Below are 15,251 nucleotides of genomic sequence, written 5' to 3'. Positions count from 1 at the left end.
TGAAATAATGAATTAATTATAACCAATTAGTACAATTTTAACGGATTTGTTGTTTAGAAAGTGATAAATTAAACAATACTGTGTCTTCTTCTATCGAATTTCAAATCAATGATGGCAAAAAGAGAGAAATTATTGTAATTAGTAATATCTAGAACCCGTTAAACAGCGTTTATTTGTCAGGTTGTAATACATGAAATTTCAAATCAAGTCATAAAATTTATTCAATCGGTTTCATTAACTCTAATTAATAATAAAGTCATTGGATAAAAAGTTAATAGGTCTTCAATATGCGTTACAGAAAATTACCTTATTCAAAGTGAGCAGCCGAGATGTCCCAGTGGCTAGAATACGTAAATCTTAACCGAAGATTAAGATTCATAACTGGTCAGTTGTTTCATTTGTGTTTATTTCATTTCGTGGTTGGTTGTATAGTAAAATATCGTGATAAAACCTAAATGTGGAAGATGAAAATCTGCTTCAAGCAGCGTGGTAGAATAAGCAGTAATCCTACTCTTTAAAAAGAGATAAGGCTTGCCCAACAGTAAAACATTCACAGACTCATACTGTAATTTACTTTGACAGTAAATTTTGAATTTTTATTGCACCCAAAAAAGATTAACCTTAAAAATTATACTCTTTACACTTTGACATCGTTAAGGTGTGTATAGCGTGGCTTTGTGTTAAGCAATTTGAGCAATACACGTGAACGCGTGTCACACAAAATGAAATTCCTTGTCACTGCAATATCAAAAGTAAATGCTGAAGTAGTGAGCGCTTCACGCGAGTTGATGAATTTCGCAGTCCGCTCTTGTACTATTCGCAGAGTGATTTATATCACAGATTAATTTACTTTAGAAGTGCTATCATTTGCGCTTGACTCCCTATCACAACTTAATATAAATCACTTTGTACTTACTTTGAACTTTATATGTGACTAACGACTTTATATATGTATTAATGTTGTTAATCTGATTAGTTAAATAAAGCTGTCTTCTTCTTTCTAATGTCAAGTCAGTAAAGACAGAAAGAGAAAAATAATTTTGTAAATAAAACAGTAAATATTTCTTCTGGAGTTTTATCGCTGAACAATAGTAGATAAATTATTGGCATTAATTCGATATTAAAAAGCAAAGCAAAGAATAACTAGCGGCAATGAAAAGCACATAATATACAATTAAATAAATAGCACATACTAAAATTTATCTCTGACAACAGTTGATGTTACTTGTATCTAAGATCTCTTGTCTCCGTATTGGAGGTTAAAATACTTTTGTTGTTTTAATTTTAATGAGTTTTTCTAGCGTCACTTTCCATCTGGGTCGGGCCTCCATGGATTCCATTAAACATCATCTTTGACCCTTGCGGTCTCATCCTACAATAAATATTTATGCGAGCCTTACCCAGATCAAACAATATTATACTTTAGAATTGATGTTCCAAGGACATTTTTAGGTAACGCGTTTCTTGCAACGCTTGATAATTAGGCTTAACAGTATTGAAATAAGGTTGAAAATAGTTTGAATTTTTATTATGTTTTAAAACCTTTTTAAAAGTGTATTAAAATTGTATCACTCGAGAGCCTTCTCAAGGAAGTCGTTACTAAGTTTTTTTGTATTTTGAGTGGTCGTCATGAGTGTTGAGAATTAATTTAATTCTATTCATGATATGTACATTTTTTTTTAATTATGAGCACAAGAAACTATGAAAAGAGGTTTTAATTTAAGTGCATTTATTTAATTTAAATATGAGTTGGATTCGCGACTTAGTATGCAGTGTGAATATTAAAAAAACTATTTTTAATTTACCCTTGGAAATATTCGTAACAAGTATTTAAAAACAAAATTATATATAATGAATTAAAATCGTAATTATTATTTTACCTGAATATTCCAAACACTTATGTATATAGTTATATTAAATACAAATTCTGGATATATATTATATAATATTCAAAGCAAATAATAAATAAACAAAGTTAGGTCTTTTGAGTATCACGAAAAAAAGGAAGTCTTTACGCAAAATCCGATCTATCTGTTACGATATAAACACGACGACAGCCGAAACACGAATGGAAATATGTGGCAAAGACCATGATTAAATAATGATGGAAGTGCCTGCTGGAGTCAGCAGTAGCAAGCAATAAAGCTCGCTGAGTAACGGTGCTGCACCACAAATTCAATTATCAAACAATTTAATGTAATTTTAGACAACGCTTGTGTAGTCGTTGTTTCTTTTTTTAGGTTATGAGAAATAAAAAAAAGGAAATATATTTTGCAAAAACACACAAATATTGTCTAGAGCCATTAATAAAACCACTCTCTTAATATATATAATTCTTCTGTACGTGTGTTTGCCACCTAACTCCTCCTAAGTAGCTGGACCGATTTGGATGAAATTTTGTCTGAACATTTCAATGTATTCTTGGATGGTTTGAAGATCACCAAAGGAAAAATAATAACTGCATGGCTGGACGACATCTGCCAAGTCCACTAGTTACAAAAAAATCTCTAGACCTTAATTTTACGGTAAATAACATTTTCTGCCTCTTTTACCAAAATTCGACACCGAACTGTAAAAAAGTCTAACATTATGACGAGTGAAATATTAATCACGATGATGCCAGAATTAAAACAATAAAGCCACTCATAAATAGACTGGAAATTAAATTTATGTATATTCAAAATCTCGGGTCACCCACCCGAATAGCCCTAATTAAGGGTTGATATGGGATTTCTAGCTCAAGATACCAGTGTATATATGTATTTAGCACAAATCCTCCAGTAAAGGCTTTCGTTATTATTATTATTCATGTAGGTTCTAACGAGCAATTTTGAAACTTAAATTATATATTTCTTTCAGTGCTTATGTATATTGGTGAAGATAAGATCATGACGTAACCCATTTGCAAGTTTACCTTCAAAAATTAATTTACAAAATAATAGTACATATGTTTTTGTTACTGGTTATAAGGTATAATCCACCCAGGAAATGAAAGGATTTTAGAAGGTATAAGATGGAACAAAAATATACATCCCCAAAAAAAGTAAATTTCAATTTGAGTATGAAGAATCGTTTGAACACATGCCAAGTTAATTTTTATTAATAACCCCGCTTAAACTGAAATCCGCTTAAGTTGAAAAACCCGGAGCCTCCATTAAGGCTTTTTTGTCAACCGACGAACGTAATATGGGCTTCATGAAAACCTTAAAATGTATGAAATATTCAATATATTGTGATTTTCGAAATAATAAAAAAAATCAACGTCGTAAAGCGGAATATTAGCTTTTTTATATTGATTAATATTTTTCAAACAAATTTAGAGTAGTTGATTTATATATAATATAATTTATACTAGCTGATTTGTTTGGCTATTTATTTTGTACTAACTACCTATAGCATTTGTACTTCTCACGGTTAAAATAAGGGACTATAACAATTATATTGATATATACATACAAAGAAAATGTTGTTTTTTTGGGACAAGTCCTTCGTTAGCACATGGGGAACACCCCACCTGACTTCAAATAATTTAGGAACGTTCAAAGGACAGACATAAAAACATTAATTTTTATTTATTAAGATTAAATTACAATTCAATATACCCTGGCAAAATGGCACTGAAGAATCAAGACTTCGTTATTGAGAAGCTAACTAAAATCGAAAAGTTCGTCAAAATCGTTGCTTAATTTAATCTTACTCTGCGTAAAACGCAAAAAATATGTGTATTATATGTATTTCTAGAGTTTAATGTAGATATAAAATGTATTTACTGCAAAAGAAAATATTGTACCGTCAATAATTCTACCGTCAAACATCAATACTTCGATTTGCTGTGTCCGATTTAAATTATGAGTGAGATAGTGGTATAAATAAATAAATTATATTTCTTAATGACAATGTCTATGAAGCAGATATGACCAGATTTTTATATTTATCATCATCATACACAGCCTGTTTTATCCCTCTTGGGTATATGACTCACTGATCACATACTAATCTAGTCCAAATTCGCCTCGCAATATTGACAATATCGAACCTTCGCCTCCTTTTAATAAACACTTAAGACCTTTTAATTTTAAATAATGATCTTATTTACAAATTAAACACACTTTTAAGAGGTTATGTATTTACAACGGACGAACTGAGGTATATTCAATTCAGAGGAAAATCGAAAAACGATTACATGTGTCGTGAACAAACGCATTCTCGAGAAAATATAGTTCATAATAAATAGCGTATCTTACCTTTTGTTACAAGATATTTCAGTATTTCGGCTAGAATTTAACAAGACACACGGGATAAAGCCAAAGAAACAACGCCCGGTGCTCCATTTCAAGCTGCTGGAGCAACACAATAGCTTGCACATGGCTGAGAATTTTCCAATTTTTCAATTCACGACAACGCGTTATGCTACTCTTATTTCTCAACGGCTTCTATTTATAAATTTCCATTCTTATATATTTTCAATTCATATTAAATTGACTCGTATTTACATAATATTCTATTTCAAATGTTTCATTGAATATCATTTATTTTAAAATAGTTCCTTTTTATAAAATAGGTCCTGATGGTGAGCGGTCACCGTCAATAGACATTAACGATATCGCACATTACATCAACCATTCCATACGATATATGCAGTATAATATTCGTTTTTTTTATTGTTTTACGAACCTTGGGAATTATAATGTTATGTCCCTTATGCTTGTAGTTACACTAGCTCACTCACCCTTTAAACCAGAACACAACATTACTAAATATTGCTGTTTGGTGGTAGAATACCTCATGAGTGGGTTTTTATCGAGACGAGCATCACAAAGCCCTACCGCCAAGTTAAAAGGTTAAAGCACTTTTGAGTAAAATCTCGATGGAACGTTAAATCAATTTATTGATTATAGGAAGATTATAAATAACTTAATACCGTTAGTTTCAAAAGATTATATAAGCTTCAAGTAAATTCTTATTAAACTAATTCTTTAGCAGTATTTTAATTTTATACCTTCAATTTTAATTACTTTATATAAATCGTATAATTGATATATATAATTAGAAAATAAAATGTCGCGAACGCATCGAACTTAGAATACGTTTTTAACGTTAGTTATAAAATTATTCGATTTTATATTAAAAATGCTACCGCAGAATACTTAATATGGTTCAAAGTGCTTTAAGAACCAACTTAAATGGAATATAAGATTTTGAATACAATTTAAATATTAAAGACTGCAACTTATGTAAATTAAAGTTTCAATTGTTTTACTTTAATACGAAGATGACCTAATGATTAGAACACTTAAATGGTAACCGAAGATCGCGGGTTCAAACCAGGACTCGCGCCACTAAATTTTCAAGTGCTTAATTGAAATGGATGAAAATTTAACACATAAGCTCTATGTATGCTTTTACTTAGACCAGCAGTGGGACATTGAGAGGACCTTACTCTAAACAAAATCAACAAAAGTTAGCAATTGATATTTTGAAAGAACGTTTTTGATCTTCAAATATCGATATGATAATTTTATGATATAAATTTGAATAAGCTTAGAATAATCAAAAAACGCATATTTTCAGTAAAGCTTAACATCACGCCTTCGAGAGCCCGTGAAATGAGATGCCTCTCATCCCTTATAAACACACGTCAGACTAGTTCACCGAATCTTCAAGCGCTCAGTATATATCAAATATGAGCTAGGGAATAGAGAGTGCACCTGTGTTTGCGCACAAACTCGTGCGCTATAATATCTTCTGCCCCGTAACAGCCTGTGAATGTCCCACTGCTGGGCTAAGGCCTCCTCTCGGCCTTTTTTTGAGGACAGTGTTTGAAACTTATTCCACTACGCTGCTCCAATGCGAGTTGGTGGAATACACATGTGGCAGAATTTCAGTGGAATTAGACACATACAGGTTTCCTCACGATGTTTTCCTTCACCGTCAAGCACGAGATGAATTATAATCACAAATTAAGCACATGAAAATTCAGTGGTGCTTGCTCGGGTTTGAACCCACGATAATCGGTTAAGATTCACGCGTTCTTACCACTGGGCCATCTGGCTATATCTCCTTCGCAGTTGGCTAATCTCTCTAGAGATTGGCCACCGTGGCCTAAATCGGTCTGGAGGACATTATTATATATCAAATATGTACTTAAACTAAACACTTAAATAAAATATGGCCGTTACGGGAGCCAGGTAGATGTTAGGCATAACTCATTATCATCATCATCATATAAGTCAGAAAACGTCCACTGCTGTACAAAGACCTCCAAGAATTTCCTCAATAGAAACATCAATATTTATGGTTATTCAAAAAAAAATTAAGAAAACCAATAAATATATATGGAAAAAATATAAATAAGACATTCGTTTGATAGGTTTTAATGGCAAACGAATGGTGGTAATAGATACTTCGTTACGTCAAAAGATATAATTTTTGCCTCAAGTAAGACATCATTAAAGTCTGTATGTGTTCGCTTAGCGGAGGACGTATTTTTCGTATGATCTTTCACTGCGCTCTCATTTGCGTCTTTCATTTACAGTATACATGTCTAAATATGGATATTGCATTGTAACTTTTATTGCAAATGCAATAAGAATCAAAACTGAACGGAACGGTTTTTCAATGTGCAATTTCACCACCTCACATATCGTGATACGGTCTACCCTCTCCGTATGCCCTCGGGGATATTAGGTTTCTTTTTCAAAAAACTATTTTATACATTCTTTTCTCTATTTTAAATATTTTTTCATTTATTACCAAATTGAAAACACGGAGTTTTCAACTTAATCAAAATCAATTAAATATTTTTTATTCAAGTAAGTTCTTATCTTAACTTAGTAACACTTAATTTTTTATCACAAGATTAACTAAACCTAAAAACTATCGCTTCTAAACTTCCATAGATTTAGCCAAATAAAGATAGAATGCCGAATAGGAAACTAAGGAGTTACTCTTATATATTAGAATAGGATTTCTCTATTCTTTATTGCACATAAGTTATGTAAATAAATTTATTAAAAATTCCTCACACCGTCAATAAGCTATCAACTATATTAAACTGGCTCATTCACCCTTGAAACCCGAGAACAGTAATACTCTATATAAGAGTGGGCGCCCAGTGGCCGTACCAATAATCTGAAATCAATCATTAATAATAAATAAGTACACGCAACGCAACAAACTTCATTATCCCTCAATATTTATAATGTTAATAGACTTTTGAATGTTTAAAATTGATATAATTTATAATTTGCATGTATAAACATATAAATAAATAAAGCACTTACCTCTGTAACGCTTAGAAGAACCCACTTTGCTACACTAATCGTTTACTTCTTATCATTTATCAAACTAATAATATCGAAAAAAAACGTTAACAATAATCGTCAAGACCGTGATATGGTCTTGACGAATATTGCTTCCAGATTTTCGTAAAAAGTACCACCGTCACCAATAATTTCGGAAGGGACTCAACGCTTATCGAATCAATCACTCAGCGAAATCACATACGAATATTGAATTTAGGAGCAATATCAGTCAATTTTGGGCGAATCATAAAAAGCTGGCTGTTATCATACAAACTGATTCATTCAGGATACGTGGTAGCGGCCGCTCAATTTGCGTCGATTCCTTTATCCAGAGCCTGTCAAGCGCGGGTCTCCACTGAATGTAAATGAAGTCGATGGTGGGGCGACAGTGTAAGCGCTAACTTGTAATTGTGCGATGTTTGTTTTATAGATTTGGTAGGCGTACGAGCATATGGGCCACTTGATGGTAAGTGGTCACCAATGCCCATAGACATTGGCATTATAAGAAATGTTAACCATCGCTTACTACTAAACTACGCCAATGTGCCACCAATCTTGGGAACTATTTTGTCCTTTGTGCCTGTAATTACACTGGATCACCTTTCAAACTGGAACACAAAAAAACCAAGTACTGCTGTTATGCGGTAGAATATCTGATGAGTGAGTGGTACCTACCCAGACGGGCTTGTACAAAACCCTACCACCAAGTACTCACACCAGGACTTAAAATGTTCATTGATCTAATAATGTTTAAAAATGCGGCATAATACCTTCATGCACTTAAATCTACAATTATTAAAAATAATTATGCGATAAAACGTACAGCTAGCCATTCTTATGATGAATTAATTTAATACCATACCATTGCTTTATAAAAAGCTATTCCGTTTACAATCTGGCCACAAACTTGAGTATCTTCACATTTATATTCGCGAAACGACCACGAAGGGAGGAGATGACCTTTTTATCAGAGGTGTGCCTGTAGGTCAGAATTGCTTTTTGAGCCTCCGGCCCTAAAGTTTGATGCCTTACTACTCACACTGCTTTAAATATTCAACGCTTTAATACTTTTTGAACTAGGTTTGTTCAAACATATGTTTTTAAATAAATAACTTTTACATGAATGATCATTTGATGTTTACTGAAATCATGTATAGAATAATAATTTTAACATTATCATCGATTTATTTTTTATTTACATCTTAGAATCGCTTTTAATTCGGTCTAGAGATTATCAATTAAATAATATCAATATAAGTTTTTGTATGAGTACCGACTTTTAAATTGAATTTTAGAAACATCTATACTAACATTAGCGGGCGGCCATCTAACATTACTTTTATGAACTTACATTCACGATTGTAGAGATATCGATTTCTTTAGCAATGATCTTTCTTTACATTTTACATTGAATATAGGACCGTGTAATATCAATACTTACGTTTTGATTCGATTCCTTATTTCTTTATCATCATTTTTATTGTACTATAATAACACATGTACTGACTTAGAAATTTAACATCTTTTTTTATTTTTTTTTTATTTATTATTATTAATATTTATAGTAGATCTGGAAAAGATCATATCCAATGTGGTGGCTGAAAATTAAACGTAAAATAATAGTGTTATTCAAGGAGTAACAATAAATCAATGACAATATCGCTTTTCTTTTCTCTTAGCATTATTATTAAGTTTTAAAACTCACTGGGTGACTATTTATATATCATCAACATCCCCAGCCAATAGGAACCCGCTACTGGACATAGACCTCCTCTCTCCTCATTGAGACCATTGGGGGTCTGCCCACTGGCCACCCCTCGAGGGGCCATAGAAAACCGTAACAGCAATTATTCGTTATAAATTTGATTCAGTATGATAGAACGTTAATATCCCATTAACATAAGTAACAAAAGCGTACAATATTATATTTTAACGTTAATTTAATTTACACAAGAAATTATTCAGATGTTTGAATTTTAATAGATTTAATTTATAAACATAATTTAATTTCCTTCCATCTATTTAAAGTTTTAGACTAGAAATCTCATTATAAAACGAGTAGTAATAAATTCGTTTCTTAAAGCAAATCAAATTAATTATTTTGCACCGATTTAGTTATTTTTCGTTTACAATTTACGATTGACGCTTGGTTCTTATCTTAAAGAATTAACTTTAAAGGAATAAAAATATGGACTTTCGCTTCTCATTGTATACCCAATAACAATACGTATATTTTTAAAAACATAACATTTTTTTTTTAATTTTGACCTATCTTAAATAAATACAAAGTATAAAATTTTACACAATACAAAAACGCCTCCGTTACTCTACGCAAATTCTTATTTATAAGTTTTTACAAGATTTTCAAAAAAGTCAGTCAGTCAGTCGCGACAGTCTATTTAAAAAAATATGTAACTGTAAACAAGCATGGTTTTTTGTCCAATGCGTTACCAATTTGTCTACGAAGAATTAGAGGCGGCAATCGTTCACCACACAAAACTATATTTGTACATATAAAAAGTTACATGCACACAATTTAAAAAATAGTCATCATAAGCTATTGTTTGTTCTAGGAATAAAAGGAGACACAGTTGAAACAGCAAGCAGTTCCGCTAACCAAGAGGATGACGAGCCCAAAGAAGCCTGGATGCGTGCACCAGCGGGCGGTGTGGCTGTGAAGAGTGGGGAGGATGCTTTGCTTACATGCGTGGTCCTAGGCGCAAGAGGAAAACCTGTTCTATGGAAAAGAGCGAGAGATCTTCAAGTTCTAACAGCTGGTGGTGTAAGAGTAACTCGGGACGAAAGAATTCAAGTCTTACACGATGATTGTAAGTACTATTCTAATTCATATTTTTTTAAATAATATTTGAACTGTAATTTATTATGGCCCGAAGTGTTGATTAAATTATTCAATTAGCACGGAATCTGCAGTCCCTTGAGCTATATACTAGACCAACGAAGTAGTCAAAATTCTCATATTTAAAAACAAACAAAACATTGCAGATTACCTATACATACATTATCTTGATTTGTTCTTATGTTACTTATCCGTAGTAGAATTATGAGTACATAATACATGTATATAGCATTTCCAACCACAGATGGAGTAAAGATAAATAAATAACTTCACATTAGGTTGACGCGATATCATTGGTCGAGATCCCAAATAATCTATGATATTCACTATGGATTCACGTTGAAATGAGGTTTTATATATTAGCGACGTTGTTATCTGAAATTTGGAAGTAAAATTAAAGTGATTTTACTTAGTTAAGTGGAATTTTGTTCTATTATATATAAAGATATATTAATCAAGAACTGTTTATAGTGCATAATATAGCAGTCATTAGCAAATCGCATGGAATATTAAATCTTAGATCTGTTTATGTATACTCCTTCTTCAATTGGAGTAGAGTATATATACTCTACTCCAATTGAAGAAGGAGTATTTTTAATTGGAGTAGAGTAGATATACCGGAAATGACTATTTACCATCAGGTGACCCGTTCGCCTTTCTAGACAATATACAAAACAAATCTTTGAAAGTTATTAAGTATGCCAAATTTATCGTTTCTCTTAGTATTTCAAGTATATCATTGTTTGAACAGCGGAAGAACCTCTTCAAGGACCGGGTATTATGAAAGGCGGAGATGTGTGGGCTCTCGTCATAAAGTCAGTCAAACCCTCCGACGCAGGCCTCTACATGTGTGAGTTAAACACGGAACCACCCGTGAGAAGTTTTCATAAGTTAACTGGTAAGTCTTACGAACGTAATATTTAATTGATGAAGTAATCAGTATATACAAACATGAAAATGGTTATGAAATTTTGCTTAAACCATTTGTTACTACAGTAACACTGTAATACTATTTACATAGATCGAATATATATTTATAATTAAATTAAACAATAGAATAACGAGTGTTTGGAGTGGATTTAAAGCATTTTAGTGTACAATTTATTGAATTTTTCTATAATTATTACGATTTGTATTCATTTTAATATTCTTACGAAAAGTCACCATATTTATTATTTCCAGTAATATCACGAGGGCTCACTCCACCAGAAAACCAAAATGTAACTGACAGCTATTCTGCCAATGTACCCACCATGGCTCTCGCCCATAATTACACGGATTGCTGTGTCTCTGCGAATGTGACGAAGAGTTGTTTGGGCTACTGCAGCATTCAAAGTATCTTAGACGGACCTGGTCAGGATCCGGAGGCCTGTCAAGTAGATTTCCCTGCTATTGTTAAGTAAGTTGGAGTAGCCTAATATGATAGGCAATTTATATTGAAAACCTTAATTCAGATAAATAAAATAAAATTTATTTCTAATCCCAATTTCCAAATTATATATTGTTTTCCTTTCATCGTCAAATTATATAATACTTTATATAATTATATAATAAATAGTTTTTTTTTAATAATTAGATTAATGAGTCAATATATTTAATGTCAAAAATTCTAAAGATATAATTATGTATAACTTATGAATTATGTATAAATTGTTGACGTCATGTTACTTTTGATTCAGATAGAAGTTTTTAAATCAACATTCTGATGTTCATGATCATGAATATTGACCCATTATATCCAAAGACCATTCACTAGGCATAAAATTAGTATTTATTTAAGATTTTATTTCTTAGGTGTATGGCAGATGGTCGCAACCACGTGCCTTGCTGTATCCAAGAGCATATACCTGACATATGTCAAGACGTTTGTCGAGGGGAGTACTCGCCTGTGACCGATAATATTAAGACCCATTACTCATGCGCTGCATCTATGGAGAAAACTTTAGCTTGCATAGTTGAAGGCATTGGTAAGAACATATTTTATTATTGTTGTATAATAATGTTACATTCTGATAGTAGAGTTAAGGTAGCTACTACCCCCAAATCATCAGTTGAGCCAATCATCAATAATGTTTATTTTAAGGCTTCGGCTTGAAAGGGCATCTGAGCCATTGCATCTTGGATCTCATGGTTTGCGGTGTATTGACGATGCCAATGTGTAATAGGAGATTTATACTTACAAACAGCTGAGTTTTAGTTCTAAATACAAAAAAAATGCTGGCATTATTTATGAAACCTTGATCTTATTATATCTTAATTTAGGTAAAATTCATAGTTTCCAGTTGCGTTAATTTAGTAATGTTTTCGTATTTTGTTGCTTGCATTTTGTGAACAATGTTTTAAGTTCTTACAAAACGTCAACATATCTTTCTAAAAATGACAGAACCCTTTCACTTAAATTTATATAACATATTTATTTTTCAGAACTACTTCCAAGTCCCCCAGAAGACGTCGAAGTAGAACCTCTAAATGAAAAACAATTAAACGTATCATGGAATCCTCCAACAGAGAACACAGAATCAGTGACTGAATTTATTGTCAACGTCACAACCTTGCGATCATTCGATGCCCATTTAATAGATCCCTCTGAGAGTTCGTTAAAAAATGATTCAAGCAAAATGGTTCAATCATTTACATATAAAGTACCTTCGAATAAAACATTTCTGGTGTTGAACGACTTGCTACCGTTTACAATGTACGAGGTCACGGTCACTTCATACAATATTCATGGCTCGAGTCTCCCAAGTTACGGAATCAGGTGAATTTTATGCTTTCGTTTATAATTAATGTTTTATTCCGGCAAGAATCTGTTTAAGATTTATGTTGAAAGAAAATTAATTTAGTCCGTATTTAATCCCATCTGTTAATCAAAAGACGGTTCTTGGTAAATAATTTGGTTCAGGACAATAGTCTTCATTTTATGTATTTATGATCCTTCCTAATTAATATATAATTTAGAAAAATGTGTTTTTTTACATAAGGTCATTTTATCAAGTTATATTATAATTCAAAAACAAGACAATTTTATAATATCAGGAACAAATGGCAAATTAGCCTTTGCTCGGCATTGAGTCTTTTGTCTGTCGCATACAGGCAAAAGATCTCTTCTAGTCATGAGTGAATACATTTTGTACGTTCCTATTTAGATATTATTGTAATGTACCGTTTTGAAGGGACCAATTCATAACAATCAGTCAAGCATCAATCAGTCAATCAGTCAAGTCAAATTCAGTCAATCAGTCTATTTAACCATCTCTTCTACTTACAAGATACATTTACCTTAAAGCTATCACCAATTTGGTGTGTGATCCACTAAAGAGAACCGCAAGTAGTCTTTAGTCTACATCTTTTTCATCAATCATATACTTTTAAGGATCTCTTAATACAGAACGAAATTTATATATCATGTATGGAAATTAATGAATGTAATCTTTATATACATATATAATTCCTCTGTACGTCTGTATGTCACTGAACTCATTAAACGGCTTGACTAATTTTGATGAAATTGATTGTGTTTATATGAGGGGGTCAAAATCGGTAAGTGGCGCTGCAATCGACATGCAGGTTTTTAAAAAACTAAATATAATTCTGATTACACTTACACAGTCGGAGCGGGCAGCTATATAACCTTGTACCGCTTTAAATTTATTCATAGCTAAAATCGAATACCCTTCCCAAAAAAATGCCAGGAAATGCTTTTGTATTGAAAAACTGAATAATCAAACCAATTTCTTCCATAACCTTTACCAGATCGTTAACATTGACTCCTGGCAAGAGGAGGTCGACAGAAGTAGCATCAGCACCCAAACTACCCGATGTAAGAGGTTGTTGTATAGACGCTGGCGTCAACCACTACGGCTGTGTTGATAAGCTTTGTGATCCAACCAAAACCTTCGAAATAGGGGTAAGTTTAGTGTAGCGTTGCATTATATGTGTTTCGCAAATCACGTCCATAATCAAATCTTCCAAATATTTAAAAGTAAATTAATGAAATAGAAAATGATTATTTATTATTATTCATTTAATTGTGAACAGATTGTTCAACTTGTAGATACATTTTTCACATACCAGTATCCACCACAACACAGGCACTTACATTTGTAATAAAATTCACGATATTTGCGTTGACTTATTTCACACTCATTTCCACTACCACCCATTTGTGACTAATGCACAATCACCCAGAGAACGGCGTTCTAATCACCAGTTGCAGGTGACAGACTTGATGATTTGCGCACCCTGGGCTGGTACAACTTTCGGCTGCCTCGCCAACGGCTTGGACCATACTCCCTGTTGTCGGTCAAGAGGTCTACCAGACTCCTGCTTGCCACTATGCAGTGGAAACATCACGACATTGGACTTTAATCATTTCAAGTGAGTTATTTGTTTAAAACTGTACAGCTATTCTGGAAGAACAAACACGAAACCACCGCCGAATCGATAATGTAAAAAGTAATATGCGACATTGACTATAACAATTACAACATTAAAGGCACATAAGTATCGTATCACCGTAAGACGGTTTTCAATCACAAAACAGATACAAAGTGAATTCTTGCAGAATAGCGCTGCTGATCTAAAAGTAAAAAGTACTTCAACGTTGTATATGGACAACACTTAAGAGATAATATTACTGCTCTTACGAAATATTTTCACTTCCATACTACATATTTTAATATACAACCTTCAAGGTTATATCTTCAAAACTAAAATATTTCAACCATTTTCAATACCCATTTAAAAAAATAATACTGGTAACAGATGCCTTCGCTTCATGAACTCCTACACCAATTGTCTGCTGCAAGGCTACGGCGTCTTACCAGGGCCACCGTCTCGTCTCCATCTCACCAATATCGACACCGACTATGCTGTGGTACACTGGGCACCACCAGCAGCTCTAGCTGATACTGTACAGTATTATAACTTGCACTACAAGTCGTTATCATCAGAAGAGGACTATAGAACTTTGGGAAAGGTATTTCGTTAAACACCTAATTTGCTTACTACTGTTATATCATACAAGCTTCTTCAAAAACATAAGATAATTAAAGTCAATTTTAATCTATCATCTGATCAATTAATGTATA

General features: G+C 32.5%; 1 protein-coding gene across 4 annotated transcripts in view; it reads left to right on the top strand.

Annotated features, from left to right (window-relative positions):
* Positions 1 to 15,251, top strand: part of LOC126771576 (Ig-like and fibronectin type-III domain-containing protein 2) — a 139,957-nt gene that overhangs the window by 109,573 nt on the left and 15,133 nt on the right. For 3 of the 4 annotated variants that reach the window (XM_050491527.1, XM_050491528.1, XM_050491525.1), the window contains 8 exons: positions 9,878 to 10,132; positions 10,913 to 11,059; positions 11,344 to 11,560; positions 11,956 to 12,128; positions 12,586 to 12,919; positions 13,915 to 14,068; positions 14,372 to 14,538; positions 14,926 to 15,139. In XM_050491527.1, coding sequence (XP_050347484.1) covers positions 9,878 to 10,132; positions 10,913 to 11,059; positions 11,344 to 11,560; positions 11,956 to 12,128; positions 12,586 to 12,919; positions 13,915 to 14,068; positions 14,372 to 14,538; positions 14,926 to 15,139 — 1,661 coding nt within the window. The remainder of the gene's footprint in view (positions 1 to 9,877; positions 10,133 to 10,912; positions 11,060 to 11,343; positions 11,561 to 11,955; positions 12,129 to 12,585; positions 12,920 to 13,914; positions 14,069 to 14,371; positions 14,539 to 14,925; positions 15,140 to 15,251) is intronic. The other variant, XM_050491529.1, reaches the window with a different exon arrangement.

The sequence above is a fragment of the Nymphalis io genome, chromosome 11, assembly GCF_905147045.1.
Source record: "Nymphalis io chromosome 11, ilAglIoxx1.1, whole genome shotgun sequence".
NCBI lineage: Eukaryota > Metazoa > Arthropoda > Insecta > Lepidoptera > Nymphalidae > Nymphalis > Nymphalis io.
Note: the sequence above shows the minus strand (reverse complement) of the source record. Positions and strands in the feature narration are given on the sequence as shown.